Genomic DNA, 25,455 nt, shown 5'->3' on the forward strand with positions numbered 1-25,455 from the left:
TCAATGTTTGACTCTTTCGGTCCTTTTGCGTTTTTCTTGCTTTCTTGCTTATGTTTAAGCTGTACAATCGTGTTTCCAAAGTTGTTCTCTTCCTCAACCTCTTCGCTTTCATTTTGTCCCTTTTGGCTTTCCATGATTTTCTTTGAGTTCTAATTGATCGGTTTTCAAATTCAGTTTGTTCTGGAAGTCTCAAATCGTCAGCTATAGGCCGATTTTTAGCCGCTCCCTGAGCTCGAGCTCGAGTCACCACTTTGACTTGAACTGTCGGCGATCCGCTCGTGCATAGTAAAATCCCTATGACGTCGACAATTGCCTTCTCCGGATTGTCAGGGTTCTTTGTGCAGATTTTAATCAAGTGATCTCTTCCACACCCATCACAAAATCCAAAAAGTTTCGTTGGTTGACCTTTATGTGGACACTCGTGCCCAATGATCGCCTCCATATTCATAGCACGGGCCCTCTGGTTGGGTTGCTAGTGGTGCTCCAGTTGGTTGGCTTGCCCTAGGCGGGTAACCCCTAGGCTTGTAGTTTTGGTTTGCTAGGAACATGAGTGACCTTTATGTGGACACTCGTGCCCAATGATCGCCTCCACATTCATAGCACGGGCCCTCTCGTTGGGTTGCTAGTGGTGCTCCAGTTGGCTGGCTTGCCCTAGGCGGGTAACCCCTAGACTTGTAGTTCTGGTTTGCTAGGAACATGAGTGTATTTTCGTCCATCGTGAACTGATTTCTAGATGTTTGTGCCACATATGGAGGTTTAGTTGTTTCGTTAGTACTAGCCCAAAATGGACTCTCATTAGGTGTATAAGCTACTCCCGTTGTCTCCCTCGCGTGACTCTCGATTGGTTTCTCATAATACATAGTCGGTGGCATTATTGGCTACTTTAGAGAGGTTCTGCTGGCTGCGCATAATGCATAATTGCTCGATTTTCATGAGGTAAAGGCGGATGTTGCCCCAATATTGGTTGCGGTTTGTCCCCTCCCTGTATCGGGTTGTTTGGTCCAATCTGGTACCTTGGAGGCGGTTGCAATTGTTGCATTGCCGACGGTCCATATTGCCTTTCCGCACGAGGTTCCTCTATAGAAACACTTACTAGTCTCGTGGTTCGTACATTTCTGCTCTATGGCACACCACTTCTAAACTCTTGGAGCATTGGCTACTTGTGGCTGTTGCGGCCTCATGTTAGGATTTTGCCGGTAGGTCTGATTCATTCTGCAGACCACTTCTTCAACCAACTGCTCCATGTTTTGTGTGATTGAAGCACGAGCACTCTGTTTTGCAGTAGATTCACTGATGGTAGAAGAGGCAATGCTAGTATTGGTCTTTGAGTCCTCAGTAACCTCGTTGTATGTTTTACAATTGTCAAGCAGCAAAGTTGAGATCACATATTGTCAAGTTTGGTTCTTTGCTCTTCGTAGGTTTGTAGTAGTATTCATTTTTCGATTTCGTATTTAGCTTATCTGAGGACTTAAGAATGTGTTCCATTAGAAGTTGTTGTGTAAAGTTTGATTTCTAGGATTAAGTTTTTAAGATGTCTTATCCTTTTTTGCTTAAAGTTGAGTACTTGTTTTAAGCCAAGTAAGTTGCGTCAACTTATTTTACACATGCCTTTTTTAAAAACATTTTTAAGTTAATATTGTTTTGTTTTATCTAGTTTTGTTTCGTAGCAAACAAAGTGATTTAGTTTGTTTGTTTGTTTGTTTGTTTGTTTTTTTTCTTTTCTTTTCTTTGTCCCTTGCTTTTATAATTTTATGAGTGCTTTATTCCCTCTTGTAATTCGTGAGTTCAGACTATTCTGAACTTATGAAGGTATATGTTTTACAATTGTCAACTAGGTGCAATGCTTCCCTAGTGACTTGTTCAAATGTTGTGCATGCTTTTAAGTGCAAGTCTTTTTTGAGAGTTCCGTTTTTCAAGCCCTCAATAAAGAGAACCGATAATCGATCGCCCTGTGGCAACTTTCTCACTGGACATCTTTCAATGTATTGCTTGAAACGAAGTGAAGGTTCCTTTACGTTTTCATTTTCTTTCTGTCTGAAAGCATAGATTTGGAAGACAATGTTATGCTTGATTTTCCTTTTAGAGAATTCCTCCGCAAACTTTCGTAAGAGTTGATCGATGTTCAGGAAACTCTACTATTTAGTGGTTGGAACCAAGTCAACGCTGTTCCCTCCAATGTGAACCTAAACCCCTCGTATTGTGTGTGGAAATCTGCTACTTGTTCCGCTCTTAAGACTTGCTTAAAAATGAAAACATGCACGTATGGATCTCTTGATCCGTTGTACTTCTTCAACACACACTCAATCACTTGAGAAGGTCGCAGTTTTCGAGTTTCTACAACCATCCTCATCAATCTAGGTTCTCCACCCATAGCATCTCTCATCTCATAACCACTGACAAGTGTTTTGGAAGGGACTCATTCAGACACCCTTCCCTCAGGTCTTATGTTTCTACTTTCCGTCTTGAAATCCAACACCCTTGTACTAAAAATCGTGTCTGGGACTGCGCTTCCTCTATGTGTTGACATAGGAACACAGGAATCCAGGAATCCCATTGGTCTTGGTTCAGACAGATGAGGTCGACTAAATGAGTCTTCCACATGAGATTTCAGAGGACTCACTCTCGTAGGTTCCGGTCTTGTTGTGTCTGAGACTGCAGGTCTGTACACGCTAGGGGTGACATAGTACTGATCGAGTGGGCCCCCGAAGTACGTATATCCCTCGAGCTCATTACGACTCACTGCCGAGTACTTCGGACCGTACTTGTCTAACATGCTATTTGTGTGCCTCTCTCAATCTCAAACATAAACACGTACCAAGCATTTTTGTTCTGTTAACTCTCTCACATTGGGCTCTTTGCACCTATAGTAGAGCATTTGCTCCCCGTTATCATACTTATATAAGCCCACATGCGTGTTGTCGGTGTTGACGCGTGTAGCCACATTTATTCATCTAAGCTTGGCATTTGGAATATCTAGCTTAGGAGGTTTCTCTTCAGGCTCTACGTCAACCTTTTCTTCGGTACTTGTTAATCCCCATTTGTCCACAATAAAAGTATTAAGCACAACGATGTACATATTTCCCTCTTCATCGAAATAGCGATTGCCATTGTAATCTACGGGCACTACGAGTTTAAGCTCACTATGCGTCTCTTCAATTTTAATACCGTCTTTATAGATTTGAGCTCCTTGCTCGTTTTTGAAATGATAGTGCAAGTGCAAAAGTTTCTGGTTTGACGCAAGCTGCAATGGTCTTGCTCCCATTTTGGTGTCTTCTTTGAAACTCACACTTTTCTATCTCTCAGTCATACAGGTGTATGATCTCTCCGAAGAGATATCAGAAAGACTCTCCTCCAAGATAGTCTCTAAGGAGGGTATAGTCCCTTGATTGACACCACCCTCGGTCGAAATATGGCTTGATTGGTCTCTATTAGTAGGGTTTCTACTTCGATAAAACTTGCTTGACCGCAAATACATCAAGAAAACGAAACTTGCAAAACCTTGACCAGCTACCCTTTTATGGTGCATTCGACCTCCCGATCAAAAGCAAGTTACTTCAACTCTGATTCACAAAACCTGTACAAAATTCACTTGGTGGCTATAGCTTTACAGCCGTTGGGCTAGTCGAAATCTGCTAATATTAAAATTCTGTCTAACTTTTGACACAATTCCTATTTTGTTTGCAATTTGCACATCTCAACTCCAAGTTGAATTTTGAAAACACCACTGTGCTCACACAGACTAGTGCTATCACTGATACCAATCTGGAGACTTTCTGTGTCGGGGATAATGAATTCTGATCCATGTATCCCAGTGTTAGAAGCACTAGAAACTTGGCACACAGGTTTCTCACAGCCTCTTTAAGTGAACTTTAGATGATTTAATTCTCTCTAGGTCTTCCAAAAGCCAGTTTATTAACCTGTATTGCAACTACTTGCACTTGACAGACTTCTCCTTGTTTGAGCCTCTTTGGGATGTTTTTTGCTACCCTTGTTTTTGGATAAAATGTTTGGGTTGGTCTCTGTACAAGTCTGTGAGGTTACAGCCCCAGAAACTAGCAAGGTGGCATCCATGTTTCACCATGTCTTGATCCCAAACTTGGTCAGTTTGTTACTTGAAGTTTATGGGGTCCACCTACCCACTTATTTTTAGATTTGAAGCCCTTTCACCTTGACAAAAGAAAAATTTTGTGGCTGCCTGCGGTTTTTGGCTTACAGTTTGTATTTTGGTGTTTTGGTCAACTTTTTGTTGTTTTTTACTATGATGGCCTTCGCCAAAGTTGCCCCAAGTGGTATCAGCTTTTCACTGTTCAAATCTCAGGCTCAGATACTTTAGGGGGTCATGGATCGCGATTCATGTTCCACAATATCTGGTCATGAAATTTGGTCAGTTGTATATCTAGACACTGTAGAGGTCAGATCTTCACTTATTTTTGAATTTGGAAACCAAAGAGCACCAAATTTTGTCGATTTCCAAGGTTTCCTATGTCTTTGTCCAATTTCTTTGATTTGATGGAGTTTTTGTGTCAATTTTTCCACCAAAAGTGCGTATCTGGAGATTTAGACCCCAGTAGAATTCTTTGGTATTAGTTCTTGCTCAGTTTGTGTCGGGGTCATGGATCGCGACCCATGTTCTTGCACCAAACAACATGAAAATTTCCAGATTCACTGTCTATGGTCTGGTTATGTCCTTTTTGCACTTATTTTTGAATTTAGATCAGCTTTGAAGTTCTGACCATCAAATTTTCAATTTTGCAGAGTTTATGGTCGTTTTGCTCAAAATATGGTTTTCGTCCTTTTTTCCTATGATCTTTTTACCCAAATTTGATGGAGGTAGTTTCTACTTACCCTACTTCTAAGTACTAAATTGAAACATGAAACAAAAACAAACAAAATGGTATAAATTTGAATTGAAACGGAAAACGGTACAACACTTTGAAAGTAACGAGAAAATCGAAGAATGAAATGCTTTTGGCTATCTCATTCACAACCCTCTTTATCTCTCAAAAATAGATCTAGTACATCCTCGACTTCTAAACTCTACCAAGCACCAAACCTCGTGTCTAGATGCTCTATCTGCTCAAGTGTAATGAAGTGGAAATCAAAATCAAGGTTTCGAAGTAAAAAAGCTATGACTAGGTCACTCACCACCTAAGGATCACTATCCCCAGCAACGGCTTCAATGTTAGCGGACGCCACGATGGACGTCTATAGCATAGCTTTCTGGCACTAACATAATGTGAACACTCAGGGAAGCGACTTGGATGGGACACGAAGACTCGTTGAGGGTGTCAACCTCAAGAAGTGAACCTATGGAATAACACTATCTCTAGCACATGCAAATCCATTGCTCTCAAATCTGGCAATCTGCCTATGTCCTATGTCACCGCACTCAATCATCAACGTGTTTCGGCACTCAAATGGAATCCAAATGCTACAAATCTTTAGGATGATGTCCCTAACACTTAGGGGCACTAACCTACCAAGTTTGGTCACATTCCAAGGAGGTATCAAAATCACAATCCATTATGATCAAGGTCTTGGAAACTGCAATAGAACATACCAGAAAGGTGGCCCTAGGGTTTAGGAACACTCTCTTATGGTCCAAATGTCAAAAAAAGTCATTAACGTCCTCAAATCAGTAGATTAAGTCTACGAACGCGTAGTCACAAATCACAGCGGAATCGACAATGAATGTACTTGAATGAAAGAGCGTTAGACAAGGAACACAATGCAAGTTTCAAAATTGAAATGCCATTATCAGAGCTCAAGATACGATGATTACAAATTGCAAGAGAGTAGTCACTCTCAGTCGTACGCTTCAATCTTCAAAACTTGATAATGATAATGTGTCCTCTTCCCACTTTATAAAATAGGCTTTATACCTAGGCTCTTTTGGCCAATGGCCGACTTACAAGACTCGGACCCCCTTGCAGACTTTACAACTTAGCTTTTCAGAGCTTGCCCGTCTACAAATAATTACAAGGCTTTTCAAAAATTAATGAAGATATATGAAAATTTTTAGGGCTCATGGAAGAAGGGGTCGACTCGAAGGGCACCCGTCCGTCTTGACTATCAACATAGGTCTCTTGTATACCGATTATTCCCAAGCTCGATCAATGCCCAATTATGTCTTTGCTTTATTTAAGTGAATCGGCTCAAAAAATTCTATAAATTGTGCCAAGCGTCTTCTAGTGCGGATCGTCCACCAATTATCTCTTTCGAATGTTATTCAACAAATCTCCAAAAGAAGTTATTTAAATTACACCACACCAATGTACTTGCAAAGACGCAGTAGCGAGATGCACATGCTTGCACACAACATGCTCCAATTTTGGCTGCCAGGTTACTGTGGATATGTGTACTACTAGTTTAGACTACTAACTAACATACTTGGTTGCCACATTGCACCTTATACAAAAAGATATAGGGTTTCAATTAATCTAATGGCTTTAATAGAATATGCAAGTCTTTCAAATAGGCTCACAAAGGTACCGGTACAGAAACTTGTTGCGCATACAAGGAAGCACCCATTATTTATATACCCCATAAGTGGCTAAAAGCCTCATATTTGCAAGCGACTCTTGAAGTTATGTTGTCACTTCTAAAGTACACGCAAGTGTGAGGTTTCAAGTTTCATATTAGTGCACATCTCATGCGACAATTCTCTGATTGGCCGGAGACCAAAGGCAAGGGTCCTTCAATCCTAATGTACATGTGGATGCCCATCAAGCTGTAACAAAGTGAAACTATGCCTCATGCTCTTTTTAATAGAAAGAGGGTTAGAACATTAACGTATTGGATTTGTTTGGGCATGCAAATCTTGTGAACAGGCTCTCAAGGTTGCCAGTTCATAGACTTAACTTAGAGTAGTAGCATGTCAACACAAACCAGGTGTGCATGTGACATATATAATTAGTGTTATAACTTTATGATATCTAATATACGATTATTTAATTTGACAGGTGAATGTTGATGGACTGAAGAATGTCGTGAAAGCAATCCGTGGCACTTCTACAGTATCCAAGCTTGTCTATGTTTCATCCTTTTTTGCTATTGGTCCTACGGATGGGAAAGTAGTTGATGAGAGCCAGGTACTTTTTTGACCCAAACCATGTCCCAGAAAGGTTAAATAGAAAAAATAGGCAAATTACTCTGTTTTAAAATATGTAAGTCCTTAACAGATTGGACTCTAGTGAAATGAATGAAGGGGTGTGTTCACAAACCATGTCTCACAAAGGTTAAATAGCAAAAGTAGGCAAATCACTCTGTTTTAAAATATGTAAGTCTTTAACAGATTGGACTCTAGTGAAATGAATGAAGGGGTGTGTTGTTTGAATATATCTAACCTCATTTAGACATTTTAATTTTTAACAGACAATGATGCTGAGTTCCGGGGTTATGACAGAAACTCAGTACGCTGACCTTTGTGTTCATGTATGCTCATGTGTGTGCGTGTGTTGTGTGTTGTGTGTTGTGTTGGGGAGCATATGTTAATACCTAGTTCTACACCCACTATTGGGCACTAAAGACGTTAGTGGGGATGTCGTGGTATTCAGTCAATACTATGCATGATGGAGCTGATGGTTATATTGTCTTGTGGGTGACTGCCATGGGGTGTGCATGTGTGTGTAAAGCAAGTTTGAGTTGTTTTGGAATTATTTAGGTATAAGTTGTGTTTTTCAGTTAGTGGGCATACATATCTCGCATTAAAAAGTCTTTATCTAAGTTGCAATCAATTGATATATCGTGTTGATTACCTTTGCCTTTCTTGGCACAGATGCTCTATTAGGTACCTTATTGTTGTGTTAATTTTGTCTAACTCAAGCATTGTTTAGTGCTACGCTTAATTATGACCGAGTCTTTGTGCATCTCTAGAGTCACGATAGAATTTTTTCAGTAATTGTGGTGTATGTGTGTGCACACGTGTGCTAGTACTACTCATGACCGTGTTATCTTTTGTGACTATCATGGTAGTCTATATTTTGCAATGGTGAATTTGGGTATTTCTAGGATTGATGTAGGAATATATAAAGCACAAGATGGCTCCAAAACAAACCTTAGTTATGCTATTTTGGTATAAGCGGATTTCAATACATTGATGGCATTGATGCCAATAGATGTATGCAAGCCATGGCCACATATGCACACATACAGTTTCACATATATAGACTTTTTCTTGTCCATTAAAATAATTACGTTCACAATAAATAGAAATATACATGAAGTGCATGCACTCAATGTGGAGGTCCGATTTTGTAAGAATAAAAAATGACAAAAATAAGATTTCAAACTAGTCAATGTTTTTCAATCTCTCGTGGTAATCAAGTGGGTATCAAAACAGGCATACAAGAAGGTAAGGTAAAATAAATTTGTAAACAGTGTTGATTGCCTTCTTTGAATGAGATTTCCTATCCGAACACGACTTCAAAAAGAAGCAAGCTATCATCCAAAGGATGGATGAGAATGGATGATTAGAAACACGCTTGTTGCATTGAAAGCTGCAAGGATAAATGGCATAGTGTTGATCATACAAAATCTTAAAGACTTCATTTTTGAATGTGGACAATGTATAAGAGCCGTTTCAAACCAAGAGGAACATTTTTTCACCCCTCCTCTTCACGTTGAAGCTTGTCATAGCCATATCCATATTCCAACTTGGGGATCTCTTTTTCTTTTGCACAAAGCAGATCTTTGTAATTAGTTTTTGAAACTGTCCAATGGCCTATATCACATCTAGCATGAGTAAAACTTTACGCAGAGGGGAGATTGTCACAAATCATTGTTGTGTCAAGCCACTGAAGACTTGAGCCAACCTGCAGATCCCGAACGAGAGGTCTAAACCCTAGAAGAAGTAGAAGTTCTCACCAACTTACATATCCCCGCCGAGTGGAGCAAATTAAAACAGTTCTACCAACTTATGGACCCTCGTCCGATGGGGCCAAAGTGACACTAGACATTAATAAAGCAGGACACACACAGAAGACGTTTTGCGTAGCCGCTGATGACGTGGCATGACTGTATGGACAATCCAAAAAGCGTGTTGACAAGCTGACTGCCATGTGGCAAATTGTACGGACCGTTCGGGTTTTGCATTGTAGAATTGTTGACGTGGTAGGTGTACGGACGTCTTGATTTTGCGCTGGATGCTTTTGGAGGTCAGATGCTTTTGGGATGTAATTGCTTTTCATGGCCAAGGGCTTTTAAATATGTGTGAAGGGCTCATTCTCTGGCATGCTTCCGCGTGAAGATATAGAGGAGGGAATAACGGCCTTGTACTGAGTTGAAGCAGTACAAAGAATTGGCACTAAAGCCCATACTTCATTGTGAAGGAAGGTCCTTGATGCCACAATTTAATGAAAGCTTGTTATTGTTTCTTAGCCCTATCTGACCTGCCTTGCGTGTTGTCATATTGTCCTTTGAATACATGTATTATCTCAAGCCATAATGCATGCACCATCACTATAGTATCTTCCCTTTCTCCTATGGGCGGTCATGTAAGGAGGCTACTTTGCTTTGAGGATGTCAATTTCCTCTCTCATCGCCTCCTTCTCCTACTTCCACTCCTTTTTGTCGTGGATCCATTATTGTCGTGCTTTTTTCCAATCGTGCTGTTCCCTTCTCTACTCCATCTCCTCCATCTTTGCCATGTGAGCAAGGTCACGTTGGATATGTTGATATCGCTATCAATCATGGGTTTGTTTTTCTTGACCATGTCGGTCAATTTGCACTCGATCTTCTTGTCCATTGCGTCGGAGCCCTTGAAAGCCATGTCTCGGTGTTGTGGGGGTCTAGCCATGGCTTTCAGATATGCACGGTGTATGTATGTGTCACGAGGACGTGGCAATTGCTAACTTGAGTTGTTGGTTTCTTTCCGATGATTTTTGTTTAATTTTGGGACCCTTCTTTGTGAAGTTGCAAATGGTCGGACATTGTATGGCCCGTGTGAAACGGTCGATGGCCGAGAGTTTCACCCGCAATCGAGAAGGGCAGGTCACCACGAGTTGGTCGGGCCAATCGGCGCTGGAATCTGAGCAGTAAAAGGATGTCTAGGCTCAGTTCAAAGTCATTTAGGCCCCTCGCGACATTTATAAGTTGGTGGTATAAGTTGGTGGGTACTAGGGAATCAACTCAAAAGAGGCGAACTGGACACATGGCGGCTCCAAATGCAATTGCCAGAAGCATCAGCAAGAGGGGCGCCCATTTCAAGAGAGGGGGCTGATTTCAGCCCATAAGTGAGTGCTAAGGTGTGTGTGAGTAGTGGGTGTAGGTGCTCACAGCTTTAATGGAAAGCTTGCGTTCTCCCTTGCTCTATGTAGCGCGACGATTTGCTCTCGCACATCTCTCTCTCCCCTTTGCACATATGGTAATGCCCCTCTAGATGGGCTTCTCAGATGACCATGTACAGTTCTGGGGGTTTATGCGCGTTTGCCAAGGCAAGAGCCTTCTGTACATGAACGGGATTAGCTAATCGCTAATCCCCTTCCGGTGCGCACAGTTTCCATCGTGAAGTAACGTTGGAGAGTTTTCTCGCGTGAAAACCCGTCCATTTTACAGGGGAACTGTCCCATTACGATCGGGAGCACCTGAGGCATGCGTAGGCGTGCTCGCTCCGCTTGAAACAATCCAAAACAGAGAATTACAGCGTGCTGTGTTTTTCTGCAGGTTAAGGGTTTTGCACCTAAACTGCAGGGAATCGCCAGGGGAGCCTCGGAAAGGCCTTGGGATGCGTGTACAAGGCAGTAGGCACCTAACAGTGGCAAAATAGAAAATTACAGCATACTGAATTTGACCTGCAGCTCACTAGAAAGCTTCCATACCGCAAGGAAAAGTGTCCTTGACGTGTACTACAGGGATTTTTGCTCCGTTATGTTGGCGAAATCGGGTCAAAAACCTGCAATTACAGCCATGGATAGATTTGGACAGCTTGGTGAGGGTTAGGTGGAAGCGTTCGGATCGTTTATTTTTCAGGGGAGCCTCGGGAAAGCATTGGGTGCTTGTACAGGACAATTTAGAGAGATTTCCCGCGAGGAATCTCGTCTAATTCAAGGGGCAAGTGACCCTACAATTGCGAGAGCTCGAGGGCTACCCAGAAAAGCGATCGGCACGTGGATCGGAGCGCAAAACAGAGAAATCAGCGAGCTGCAATTTCTCGCCAGGTTTTGTAAAGAGCTCTAAAGTGCGTGGAAAGTCTATGTTTGCTTGGGATTTTGTCTGTGGAGACTTCTACTGTGGTTATTTTGCCGAAATTGGGTTCGAGTAGAGGAATTTCAGCCCGATAAAAGTGGGACAGCTTGTAGAAGTTTATAGGTTTTTGTATAATAAAATAAAAAAATACCAAAAGGGGCGCCAGTCTTTGGGGCCAACAAGGTGTCGATGTTTGCTTGGTAGCGCTCTAGCTGCTAGGCCGTGGTTTGCCTTGAAGTGTTGAATTCCAGTCACAGGCTTGTTCGTGAAGTTCCTTTGTGTCCTAAAGTCTAAAGTAAAGTTATCGGGTGAAAGCCTACGTCTACCGGCCTATGGGCCGGTTTCAGTATGCATGCGTGTATGGTAATGCATTTGTGACTATGCGTGCGCATGTGTATCTTGGTGTATGTGTGAGAGAAAGAGAGAAGAAAGAAAAAATTTATGAATGTTTTCAAAGGGCCGAATTCGGCCTATGAGACAAATCAATATACATATGTCATCCCAAATATTGAAAACGCTGAACTTAAAGACTATAGCCAAAGCTAGTTGATAAACTGGTGATTTGGGGTGCACAATGGGTGGTGACCATGTGGTGCAACGTTGTCACAGATGTGTCAACCTGCAGTTGACGTTTGTATGTCGGATCTCTGGAGTACTTGATCAACCTTTTCACAGATGTGTCAACCTGCAGTTGAGTCTTGTACTCCGTTCTGGCAAATTTTCCACCAAGAATCTATCCAAATCTTCATTCTTTCTTTAGTTTCTGCGTCTGATTTCAATTGCCTGCCCACTGAAAGGTGTTATCTTTGTCAGATTCACCACGAGAACCCATGTGTAATCTGTCACGATGTGACTATGTTGCAGTATTACATCTACTCCTAGTTGCAGATAGCAAAGTGCCATGCCAAGGAGAACCCCTACGCTTGGATGGTCACGACCCTTCGCTCATGAGACGTGCCTCTTCGCTAAAAGCCACACTCCTTCGACGATTGGTCACACCCCTTCGCTCTACAGGTGCGACTCTTCGCCCAATGGTTGCAGCTCTTCGCCAGAAGGATGTGTCTTTACGTCTAAAGTCGCGTCTCTTCACCATGAAACGTGTCTTTTCATTTGTGACTTTGTCTCTATATAAGGAGCCTATTGTACTCTGTTTCAAGCAATTATTCAAGCAATCAACACAGAGTCTTCTAAGTCTTGTTTCTAAGTACAGTTCAAGTTTCTTAAGTCTTAATCATGAGTTTAAGTAATTAATGAAGGATTAGCAACTAGAATCCTTACAGTGCTATTAGAGCAAAATTTTTCCGGGACCTGAAGGTCGTGAGCCTCTCACCCTTGCTGCTACACTCTACCTTCTCCCGAAGTATCAGTTCTTAGCCTTATTCGGAGAAATAGTTACTTTCGCTGAGCAGTCGGCATGGCCGAATCACAAGATGTCGACGACAATATTTTACTAGAAGATCCGATAGTAGTTCTCAAAAAGCAGATGGCAGCAATTTCGACAAGTCTCGCATCAAGTCACATTCGCTTGGAGTAGATGCAGACGCAAACCTCTTCCCAAAGTCATCCTCTGCTTCTCGGACTACTCATATTGCTTCTCCGCCATCTTCTTCCGACGCTTCAATGGTCAACCAGGAAGAACCACTCAAACAAAAGCCTTCGGAACTCAAATTTTCTCACCCAAAGTATGGTTTCTAAGAGACAACTAGACACAAAGTACCTTTGTGCGAGCAACAAAAGTCTCACCATGAATATTCTTCAAAAAGCTACAATTCTAAGCAACCAACTTCTTATTGGAATCATCAACAACAAAAGCAGGAACATGAAGCTTCCAAAGGATCATCAGCCATATCAAGATGGGCTTAGTGGCACATATATCCGACCCTAGTCGAGTACTCGGTCGTGAATGCCGGGATTTTGAACAAGTTCCCCCTTGCGACCCATGCCCTACATTTAAGTCTTTCTTGTTTGATGGTGGTAAAGTTGAAGATTTATTGATCCTTTCCTTGTGCAAGAGGATCCTTCAGAGGTCTAAGAGGCAATAGCTCCCTCGACCTCCCCCTTCTCAATTGGAAGCCTTAATACCCGCTGAGAAAGCTGAAGATTCAGAAGATTCCAGTTCTTGTGGGACAACCAACAAGCACATAACCACTTCTTTGGCCGTGATCCAGGCAAAAAAAGTCGCCTTATCACCGCCCTTGCAGAATACAGTCTTCGTCTCTAAATAGATACCAGATGCTATGGTGAATGATATTTTTTTTAAACTTGAAGATTTCAGTCCTTACCTTAAGCGGTGCAAAGGATAAAACAGATGCAGACTCTTGCAGTACGACTTCAGTTGCTGCAATTGAATTTTCGGACACAACTTGTTCTATTGATAAACCTTTAAAGATGGATATACCCTCAAGCACTACTTAGTCTCAGTCTACGACATCCCTTCAGGAGGATTTTACTGTTCCAGACAAACCAATGGAATACCTTACAGATTTCCAACAACTGGTCATTACTCAACAGAAAACTCAAGTTAGTTTACCAATAATTTCTTTCGAAGCAGATAAAGATTCAATCTTTTCTTGGACAAAGTTGAAGTTACAAATGACTTTGACAAAGGCACTAATCAAGTTGCAGATATGATCAGTTTTCAGTTTCGCAAAATAGTCATGGGAAATAACAGTGCCATGACGTGGGACTTAACAGAAAGAGCTTTGGATGCAGAAGCACTACAAAAATATATTTCCTTCTCCCGGAGTTTTCTACAACTACCTTGGGTTTTATTTAAAGAGGGAGGGAATGTCACGATTGTGACTATGTTGCAGTATTACATCTACTCCTAGTTGCAGATATGCAAAGTGCCATGCCAAGGAGAAACCCTACGCTTGGATGGTCACGACCCTTCGCTCAAGAGACGTGCCTCTTCGCCAAAAGCCACACTCCTTCGATGACTGGTCACACCCCTTCGCTCTACAGGTGCGACTCTTCGCCTAATGGTTGCAGCTCTTCGCCGAAAGGATGTGACGTCGAAAGTCGCGTCTCTTCACCATGAGACTTGTCTTTTCATTTGTGACTCTTCGTCTCCTATATAAGGAGCCTATTGTACTCAGTTTCAAGCAGTCATTCAAGCAATCAACACAGAGTCTTCTAAGTCTTGTTTCTGAGTACAGTTCAAGTTTCGTAAGTCTTAATCATGAGTTTAAGTAATTAACGAAGGATTAGCAACTAGAATCCTTACATAATCTAGGATTCTTAATGGCTTTATGCTCTGTAAGACAGAGCGATGAAGACGGGAGCACGCCCGATTCGCGATGAAGTTAGGATTGGTGTGGCTAATAAGTTCGGGGTCTTGAAAAACTACCAAAAAGCATCAACGCAAATTGCAAAAATCCGTACAAACGTGCCACGTCAGTAGCCAGCGTGAAACACGGAAATCTGTACAATTTGCCACGTCAGCATGTCAAGGCAAAACTCTAAAATCCGTACTACTGCCAACCTGTCCGTATAACTCTTTGCCACGTCATCGCCTTTGCGGGTGGTCATGCCATGTCAGCGCATGTGTGTGTTTTTGTTCGGGTAGCTCTACCGCGTCACTAGTTTGTGACACACTACATGGCACCTTTTGAAAACGACTCACATTGCTAAAGATGGTTGCCCACATTGAGGCTTCCAGAAAAAGAACTCATGAGTTGGTTGCCACGTCAACAACGTCTGTACACATGCCATCGTACTGATGTGAGCAACATTGCCACGCCATCTGTTTGTACGGTATCGGCTGCCATGTCACCATTTGACAATCTGACTGTGTAGGGTGTGGCTCTATCGCTTCATCACTTTGTGTTAGGTGCAGCGGAGTTGAAATGGTGTACTTCTTTTCCTTGCGTTAGTGATTGCTTTTAACTTGAATGATGGCTCCTTTTACTTGTCCTTGAAGAGAGGGAATGAGAGAGAGCGGTAGAGATGTGTAGAGGGAGAAGGAGAGTGAGAAGAGGAGAGTGACACCTGATGGGATCCCAACCAACCCTCTCAAGGGCCCTCCACACCGTAGCGGATGTGGTATTTGCTTTAAATTTTATACATGGAATGTACACACATGCAATACCTCAGGTGCAGACACTACTAACTGGAATGCAGAATGTCGCCTTGGTAACTCTTCAAGATAAAGCACCTCTGGGGCTGATTTGATGCACCTTTGGATCCTTCTCGATGTGGGATTGCTGATGGCCACCAAGGGGTAGATCTGGGGCTGAATTGTGCTACCGATGTGAGAGGAATGAAACTGGCTGCAAAAAGGCAGATTTGGCACACAAAATGCAGCAGATCTATCGAGTAAATCAGACTTCCGGCGATGGAAGGGCTGAAAACTGAAAATGTTGGCTGCTTTGCAGGCTGGAAGGGAAGTTCATCTGCTGGCTGGAAGGGAAATGCTGGGCTGAAATCCGAAAACGCTGGCTGAGTGCTGCAAAAACAGTAGGCCTGACCTGGGTCTGCAAAACGTTGATGCTGATCTGCACTTCTTGCTAGTGCTCCTATTTCTGATGTCAATGGATGGGCTGATTGCTCTTTTATAGAACATTTTTACAGGTTCTAAACTCTTTTAGGTTGAGGTAGGGAAAATTATCCACCAAGCCAACAAATTAAATCATTAGATGATTTAATTTATAATTTTTGACGAGGGCTAAGTTTCGGGGTGAAACTATCGCACATTTGCTAATCTGGGTGTCACGGGGAGGGCGCGACGTGCCATAGATTGAATAGACTCTTAGCACTTCAATAACAACTGAAATGAAAGAGAGAGAGAGAGCACACGAGCCGCCTCCACCTTGACGAAGGATGATCCTCAGCACACTTACACACACATGCACGCGTGCGTGCACGCACATACGCACATTTTAGTAATATTACTGGTGGGAACCCCCAAGGTGAAGCGAAAGCCACATTGAAGGTGAATTCACAATGAGTAGGCCATAGCTCACTACCTGGATAGGGTAAAGATGGCATGCACCAAAAAACTGCAAAACAACATCTTGGATGTGTGAATACATATATCATTTATTGCAAAAGCACTCACAGAAGCGAAAGGAATCCCTTTGAGTGTGATGGAACATGCGATCGTTGCTAAAACTCAAAACGGACCATAGGGTCCAGTATTAAAATATGTAAAGAACATGGATGGGCGTGCATATGCACACACACTCTCACAAGGCCATGCAACATAATGCCCAGATGCTTTTAAGAGAACTGGTGTGCAGAGTGGATGTGCGATGGTGATGGCTTTTTTTGTTGGGATGCACCTTTTGGCCTTGGAGACCCGGGTGTGTTTTTGGCCCTCATTGGTGACCAGTTTTTGCTTCAGCTCTCTACTACAGTTGTCCTTCCCTTCTTTGTCCCTAGCCTTTGATGTATCACCCATCTTTTGTAACATTGTATCATTGGTCGTTTTTCCCCTAAGGTTTGTACTTGTCATATTTCTGGGGTTTTGTCAGTACCAGCTCCGTTTATTTTGTGATGCCTCCTGTCTGATGTAATGTCTATGGGCTTGTAACTTGGTTACGTAATACATAAGGGTACTGATATGGAAGGTGCCGAATCACATATGGAGCCCGGAAAGCATTTGGAAACAGCTCACATAGGTGCTCAAATTGGCATGAAGCCAACATCAACCATATGCCGAAGTTGGATGGGTACGGAAGTATGGAATAAGTATGGATCAAACCCTCCAAGGATTCCATACGGCACACTAAAATAGTCTAAACATGACTCTTAAACCAGAGAATGCAGTGAAACATCATAGAAATTTTAGAATCTAGCTCAATCCAAGATCATTTATCATAGCACATACCAATGACAATCATGACTGAGTCTCAAAGTAGATAGGGTTTTTTAAATCACCCAACCATTATTCGATCGGACTTGGACAGGTCTAGTAGTATGGTTCCCCTATTGGACGGGTCCGGAAAAAACTATGCATGAAGCTATCGCTGGATGGGTCTTACTGCCCCATGCAGCTCACTACAAACATGTGTAAGTGCAAGGGGTGACATGCACTCTCAGAAATCTGTGAAACTCACATCATATGCACACACACAGCAACTGGAGATGCCATTGCTGACAAGCAAACAAAAGCTTTGCAGAGAAATGGAGCTGGGGAAATACTCGGAGATATCCAACATACGCTCCAAAGTCCAAGTGGAACCGATGAGAGCTGGCAGGGTAATCAAGGAACAAGAGAGTGCGGCTTTAACCTTGAATGAAGCTCAGAGCTAGAGTATATATGCAGCTTAATACCCCTCAATGTTGAGCTTAGAGCTCGATAATGCTGTGCAAAGGCCCATTTTGATCGATGAAGCCAAGGCAAACTGCTGTTTTCATTCTGATTGTTTTATGAAAAGGTTTGTCAGATTGAGGTTTTTACCTTGTACTCTGGTTTCTTTCATGAAAAACACATATATTCCAGTTCGTTATCTTGTTTTGCTTTGACCTGCAGATGCACCCTGGTGATTGTTTTTGCACAGAGTATGAGAAGTCCAAAGTGCTAGCGGATGCTATTGCCTTAGAAGAAGCCAAAAATAACTTGCCCATTGTAGTTGTCTATCCAGGAGTAATCTACGGTCCTGGCAAGGTTACAGAAGGGAATGCTTTGGTCTCACTAGTAAGCTCTTTCTGTTGTGCTGATTTGTTTGCCCTGCATGGGCTTTTTACCAAAAGCTCGTTTCGTTAAATATATGCTAGTTTTTGAAATGAAAATAAAACCATGTCCAACATTTTTGTGGTAATCTTTCAAATTTGAAACTCTAGGTATGCCCTTATTAAGTAACTTTGGTGGTTTTCAAATCAGAGACTCATTTTTCTGAGGGGTATATCTAAACCATATGAGAATCTGAACACGAGCTTTTTGATTCTGAAACCTGAAGACGAGCTTAAAAACATGATGTACAATTCCTTTTAATGCATATGGCAGCTCTTGAAAACCAGGTCTTTCTGTAAAATTACCAAAATTTTAAAAATTTACAAAATGCCCTGGTACCAAATTTGGATGGATTGCTCCAATTTTGTGTGGTTTATTCTTCTTGACGATAGACATCTATCTTTACGTGTCTTAGAAAAATTTTCACCGACGAGCTCACAAATAGAGGCATTTGCGTCTACAAATAATGAACCATTTCATCTCAAGACCCCAGAATACCATCTAAATTCCAGTTTTATCATCTATTATTGCACGAGAACCAATATTTTCATAAAGAGTTGCAAAAAATATTGTCTCTAGTGATGCAACAAGGGGAAATTCTGAATAAGGACATTTTGAAAGTGTTTGGCAAAATATGATGGGTAGTTTGAAAATTGACAAAAATTTTAGGGGTAGTTTGGTAATTTTCTCTTGTTTTATTAAGTGTCCATGCTTTTTATTCTTGGATTTGCTTTGTTTTCCAAAGGATTTGAAGCAAAGCATTGTTTCATTAAAGAAATGTTTTGAATGGACTACACAATATATCTCTGCATCCTGCTTGTAACAAATATTTGTTCATCACCAGCATTGCATCCATGTGCTTTTAGCAGTAAATTTCAAATTTGAACCAAAGAAGGCTTGAAGGTTTAATGCTCAATTTACATTGGTGCCATTACCCAAATGTTTGGGCATATGGAATAGAATGCAAATTGGGTGAAACATAATTTATGCATGTACATAGTGTGCGTATATCCACCAACCCCCCCCCCCCCCCCCCCAACCCCACACACACACACACACACACACTCACTTTCTTCATATGGATGTATCTATCTAGACATATGTACATATACATATATAAATGTAATATAGTATATGCCTTATACCAATCTATGCACACATTTCAATGGTACAAGTTATGTCTACTTTGTTATCTTTTCATGTGAATGGTTCGTTGGTTTATCCACCCTAACTCAACATGTGGTATCAAAGCCATTATTGGATTAGTATCTCGTAATCCAATCTTACCTTAGTAATCAGAATCATTAGCTTAATTACTCTCTGATTCTTGATTAGTTGATTAAGTGTGGACAAGTTGTTGTGACTCCCAATGAGCCACTACCCTCCTTATATAATCGTTCTTCGATTAGTGGGTTTAAATCTTGCATCAAGCAAGTTAGAGTCTCCCTCTAATATCTCATTAAGACCTCTAAAAAATATTGGCTCATTACGTTCGTTCTCAATCAAACAATTTATTTGTGTGGGATAAACAATCAGAATAGAACATCATAAATCCACATTACAAGATACAACCAATGATGAAAAAACCCCCTCAATATCTTTAGTGCGATTCTGGGACAGGGCTGGATAAATCTTCCCAGGTGGTGCTGCAACCCCAAGCAATTCAAGACTGCCAGGGCATCATACTCCGCACCTTCTCCGATTAACCGGCAGCACACGCCACCAAGATAGTGAGGGCTGAAAATCTTAACTGTTTTTTTTTGTGGTGGGGGGGGGGGGGGTTTGGGCTGGGAGGGGCTCCAAAGACTTTACACCGCCTTCTCCTCCTCTCGACTATGGCGATCCCTTCCACTAGAAACCGAAGGGGCACCATAGCTAGGTCGTGGCTAGGATGCAATGAGAGCACCCCAGATAGTAAAATCTCTTCCACCAGAAACCGAAGGGGCACCTTAGCTATGTTGCGATTAGGACGCAATGAGAGCATCATCCTCCACAGATTTGTAGCATGCTTGACGTGTTTCCTCGAACCACTAAGAGGGAGAGAGTGCAAGAGATGCCTAATGTCTTCTCCTTTGCTAGGAATGCTATGGTAGTGCATACTTACATAGTGCATGCATAGCATACCACCTTATTGTGGTGCACATTCTCATGATAGTGTCTTCTTATGCATCATGGTGTGCTCAAGAAAGTATATTCAAGTAAATTGGCTGAAAGCATCCATCAGCAACATAAAATAGAGAGCTCTGCCCAAGGAGGGATTCTGTATAGGTCCACAAGGTCCATGTGAACCAACTCCAAAATTGCTGTAGCTCGACGTGTAGAGTGCTTCTAAAATAGACTCTCTATGTTACTTCCCACGAATGCAAGTGATGCATTTCCCATGCTTACTCCCAACATTTGGTAAGCCTTAAGCCGGCGGTTCACGAAAAGCACGAGGAAGTGCATCAACATTCAAATGGCTAAACCGATAATACCATAAATCAACTGTAGGAGTATCTGTAATTGAAGAAAGAGCGCGAAGCTTGTAGAGGCCTTGCTCCATTGTGCCCCCTCTGACCTCCTTGTCGGAGTTGAGATTTTGTATGGACACTACATCCATTGTGAAGACCACCTCCATGCCTAACTTGCACATTTTGTGCACCGACATGAGATAAAATCCTAACTTTGGAGCATAAAGAACCTTGGAGGTGTGCTGAGCGCCTCTGCTGTTTGGAGTCAACTCCATGGTATCCTCGTTGTGAACAAGAATCTTTGATTTGTCACCAATGAAAATGGAACCACAATGTCATCGCATGTTGGATAAAAAATCCTTTCAAGGTGTCATGTGCCATGAAGCTCTAGTATCATCCAACTTAGAGAATTTGAACCATGAGCTGTGTCAACCTCCAATGTCCCTAGAGTAGTCTATATCTCCAAATGAACAAATATAAGGTGCAGCAGAAGTGAATGTTGAACTTTGCTCAAGTTGAGTGCTCCGAATTGTGCTCAAGGGTTCCTTTTACTTACAGAAGGGAGAGCCTTCTGTTCCTTTAGTGAGAAAATGCAAATGATCACAAACAAAGTGAATGACGCTGTGAATGAAGGTACTGAGACTGAGAGATAGAGAGAGAAGAATACGACACCAGAATGTTGTCAAACCCTCCTCCAAGGGCCCCTCTCTCAATGGCGGGAGAAGTCTTTGCTATTGATTGCACAAATCTCTACAATGGTCTAAATGCAATGGTCTTGCCGACGAATGTCGACGACGAGACGGGCTGAAAACTGAAAACGTTAGGGGCTGAAATCTGCAAATCGTGTATCTGCTGAATTCTGACTCTATGTCGGTGATGACGACGATGCGACGGCGATGCGCTGAAAACGCAGATGCTGAAATCTGCGAATAGCGGGCTGAATCTGCAAACGCTGGCTGATCTGACTGTGCGGCGAGGCTCTGCTGCTGCGGGAAGGTGAGGTCTGCGAGGTTTAGGGGCTGCGGTACTGAGTCTGACTGCTGAAAATGCAAAACGTTGATGCTAATGGGGTACTTGTCGCCGGGAATCTGCAAACGCTGATGGTAATCTGCAAATGCAAAAACGCTAGGCTGATCTGCAATGGATGAAAAACGCTGGCCTTTCTTTATGGCTGAAAACGTTGTTCCGCGGGGGGTCTTGCTGAGAAGGTGCACTGCCAAACAATTGGGTCTCTGCCGCCTCTTCTGCCAGAAAGTGCTAGCGCTGGGTTTCTTATATATATCCTTAGCCAATTTTCCCTGCCCAGCTTCTAAGCAAAGTCACTTATTAATAATAAGTGAAAAATGGCTAAAATAGGGAAAATAGGTTCTGTGCACTGTAAAATGCTCTTGATGGAATTTGATGGTAATGCTGATGATCATGTTGTGTGCAACTAGAGGATATGCATCTACTCTAAGTGCCTGGACATGCACGGTCTGCGAAGAGACTCACAAAGGTGCCAGAACACTTTCTAAGCTAACGGAATCCTTGTCATGAAGTAGCTTGTCCACATGCACATAGGGTTAGATGTGCACGTGACAACAAAGGCTTGGGCCTTTACTGCAGCCAAAGAAGTAGAAGTTTCACCAACTCACTTTGAACACTTTCACCAATAATGGCCTTTTTCCCTGCAATGATTGCAATGCAGACCGGCTTTCAAAGGATCCTTTTCAGCATCTGTCTTATTGGTATTGTTGTTGCTTTTCTTCTTACCGTTCTCCTTCTTGTTGTTGTAGTTGTTGGAAGAATCGGCCAAGGCTTTGGAGTTCAATCGAATGTGACTGATGATGGATGGGATGATGAATGATCGAATCTGAGCATTTACACGCTTCCATAGCTTCACTTTTGCTGGATCCTTTGGCTTAAAAAAGTTGCTACTGACAGGCTAGGACAGGTTGGGATGAAGAGGGATCTTCAAATGAATTCCTGGCTACTTTGGTGGGGTCTCTATATAGGGACTCCTAGATTTGCCCTACTCTCATCCCAACAATAAATAACATGGGCGCACTATAGATATGCCATATTATTTCAACTAATAATAAACTGGCATAGGGGAACGAGGTCCGTGGCCGGGCATAGAAAGGAAAAATGTAGATAACTAGAGACTCTAACCTCGGGAAACCCTAGGAAAAGGGGTCCCACCTCATGCCAGCCTTACTAGGTGGGCACAATATGTGAGTGTTACCGTTGAGAAGATACCTTAGATATGGCCGGAAAGCCACAAAACTGCCCTCACTCCCTAAACTGCTCCTGGGAGATATTGGAGCCACCACCGGACAAAAGATGTTGGGTTGGGTCGTTGTTGTTTTTCTTATGGATGTGTACGTGGACATGCTTATAGGCGTGCAAGTCTTTCTAGATAATCTTGTTATGAGTTTTTACTTATATGTGCTCGTAGCACGAGTGCAGGTGTGTATTTGTGCATATATGTTTGTGTTCGTGTGTATATGTATTGTGTATATGCGATTGAGAGAGAGATAGTGAGTGTGTATAAGTTGCTACCATTTTTCTTATAGCATTGGTGTTTATGGTTTTGCTACACCGCTAGAGGCGGAGAGAGTGTTTCACAGATCTAAACCGCCTAGGGCTGCATAGGCACGAGTCAATCTAGTGTCTGCTGCCACTTTCATTGTGAACCTCGGTCCACTAAAGACCACCCCAAGATATGTGTATGCATCAGTGTACTCCATACTGTCCTGACCATATGTGAATGTAGGTGCTGATCTCCTAACCCAATGTGGCGTAGTATTAAATACCATGACCTTGGTTTTACCAAGGTTGACAGACAATCCACTATCCCTTGCAAAACTATGCAATGCGTCCAAATGTCTCTGCATACCCTCTGGTGAGTCTGATATCAACACGATATCGTCAGCATACAATAAAAGAGGGATCCATGTCCGTGCAAGCTGAACACCTCTATCTCCTCCTCTGTCAATATAATCAGAGATCTCATCAACATACATACCAAATAAAGTAGAGGACAATGGGCTTCCCTGTTTCACTCCGATAGTGGAGTGAACTATGTCGGGTATCCCTCTGATGTGTGTATATGACCCATCACTGAACTGTACAATGCCATAATCCCCCATATCAGCTGTGTGGGTACCCCCAATTCCATAAGTCGGCGCATCAATCTGGCCCTCAATATTGTGTCAAAAGCTTTGCGGAAGTCCACAAAGCTGCAATATATCCGTCTACCATGTGCTCGACCCTCCTTAATGATAGCTTTGAGTGTAAAGACATGATCCAGTGTGGAGAAACCCCTCCTGAAACCAGCCTGTCCAGGTGCTCGTATGCCCATAATCTCTGCCCAACTGCTCAGCCTATGCTCAAGATGGATGTATACAACCGTGCCAATGTGTGTCCTACCATGATAGTACGGTAATTCCCCGGCACTATGGAGTCTCCTGTCTTGAAGATAGGTACTATAGTAGATAATCTCCAAGACTCAAGAAAGCCCTCACACATGACACGGTTGAATAACCGTGCAAGCATCTTTGCCAACAAGTCTCCAGCATGTATAATGTGCTCTGCTACCAAACCCTCATGATCCTGTGCCCGTCTGGTCTTCATCCTGTCAATGGCCTCCTTTACCATCTCAGTGGTAAAGAAGGTGCTCGTAGCCGGACATGGCTGTGGTGGATCTGGTAGTGGTGGCTATCCAGGTACAGTGTATAAAGATGTTGCATACTGCCCCCATAGCTCTGTAGACGTAATCACTGGTGGGGGAGACTATTCATGGAATAGACGCCAAGCCTCTCCTGAATCTCTACTAAGGAAGAGCTGATATAAATCCTGCTCCATCTGGACCAAGAAAGCTCGCTTCTTCCGTCACACTAGTCGTCGTGTAGCAATACGGTCCCGCTGTATCTGAGCTCTCCTCTGTCGACACTCCTCATCGTACCAGCTGTTCTGGGGCATGTGCCCAGAACGACGTCTCTGACGAGGCTGAGTGTGTGGGTCTGCCTCTGTCGCTGCTCCATGTAATGTCACTGTCAGCATAGATGTGATCTCCTCCACTGTGTATACTGGCTCTGATGTGCATAAAAGCCTACGTATCTCCTCTTCATAGACTGAGTCAGTCTCTGGTGTAAAGTATAGCGTGGATGTCTACCACCCCGTGAGGCCTGAGATGTATTGTACTCAAAGGAGACTGATAATGTCAAAAGTGCATGATCTACTGCTATCCCAACAAGCCTGGGCCCCATTGTGAAATCCTGAATGTGAGATAAAGCTCGGATGCGTCAGAACATAGTCTACAATACTGGACCCATGTCTGTGTGGAAAACAAGTAAAACTTGTAGACGATGGGAAAGTCGGTAAGCCATTCAGTATGGCTAAACTGTGAGTAGTCGTCATCTCCTGAGGTATCTCCCATACTCTGTATGCTCTCTGTCGTGTGAGCATCTCTCAAGCCCCATCTCCTCTGGCTCTAGCTCTCTGAGCATCTTCTCTGAGGTGTCATAGAAAACCGTCTTTGAACTGCCTGTACGGGCATTGAAATCCCCCAAAAGTATGATGTCTCCATCCCTGGAGAACTCCCAAATATCATCATCAAGTACAGAGTAAGGAGACTGTCCTCTGGGTGAAGCAACTGAAGTGCTAGGAGGAAAATAGCATATGGCGATGTACAAGAAACGTCCAGTCTCTGCCCTCAGCCTCACCCACAAGTATGTGGCTTGATCATCTCTCCGAACTATGTGCAGTGGTGGCTGGAGCTCCTCTCTGAAAAGAACTGCTACACCTCTTGATCCTCTAGTCCCATGCTCAGATATGGTGCATGTCCAGCAAGCTGTCTCCCATCTGTATCTTGATATATGCGGCATCAATTGTCCTGGAGCTTGATGAGTCTCTGAGTAGAAAACAATGTCTTTGTCTCTGAAGCTGTCCTCAAAGGCCCCCACATCAAGTCTATACGAACCATTACAGTTCCAAACCGCCATCTTGAGAGTGGTCCCATAGGTCTCGCACCGTCATGTAGAGCGGTGCTCTGTAATCACTACTCGTCCATTTCTGTAGAAGGCTAACTTTCCCTTCTCCCTTGTTGCTATAATCTCCGGCATGACCTCTTTCATATGTGCAAGTTGTGAGAGGGTAAGGTCA

The 25,455-nt window shown here is 42.8% G+C and overlaps 1 protein-coding gene across 1 annotated transcript in view; it reads left to right on the forward strand.

Moving 5' to 3' along the window:
• The window catches only part of FLDH (NAD(P)-binding Rossmann-fold superfamily protein), a 45,605-nt gene that overhangs the window by 14,280 nt on the left and 5,870 nt on the right, over positions 1 to 25,455 (forward strand). Inside the window, exons 2-3 of the mRNA XM_086523631.1 lie at positions 6,963 to 7,091; positions 17,660 to 17,824. Of these exons, the coding sequence (XP_086379757.1) occupies positions 6,963 to 7,091; positions 17,660 to 17,824 (294 nt within the window). The remainder of the gene's footprint in view (positions 1 to 6,962; positions 7,092 to 17,659; positions 17,825 to 25,455) is intronic.

Source organism: Adiantum capillus-veneris, chromosome 1, assembly GCF_014529385.1.
Source record: "Adiantum capillus-veneris isolate H3 chromosome 1, ASM1452938v2, whole genome shotgun sequence".
Classification (NCBI taxonomy): Eukaryota; Viridiplantae; Streptophyta; class Polypodiopsida; order Polypodiales; family Pteridaceae; genus Adiantum; species Adiantum capillus-veneris.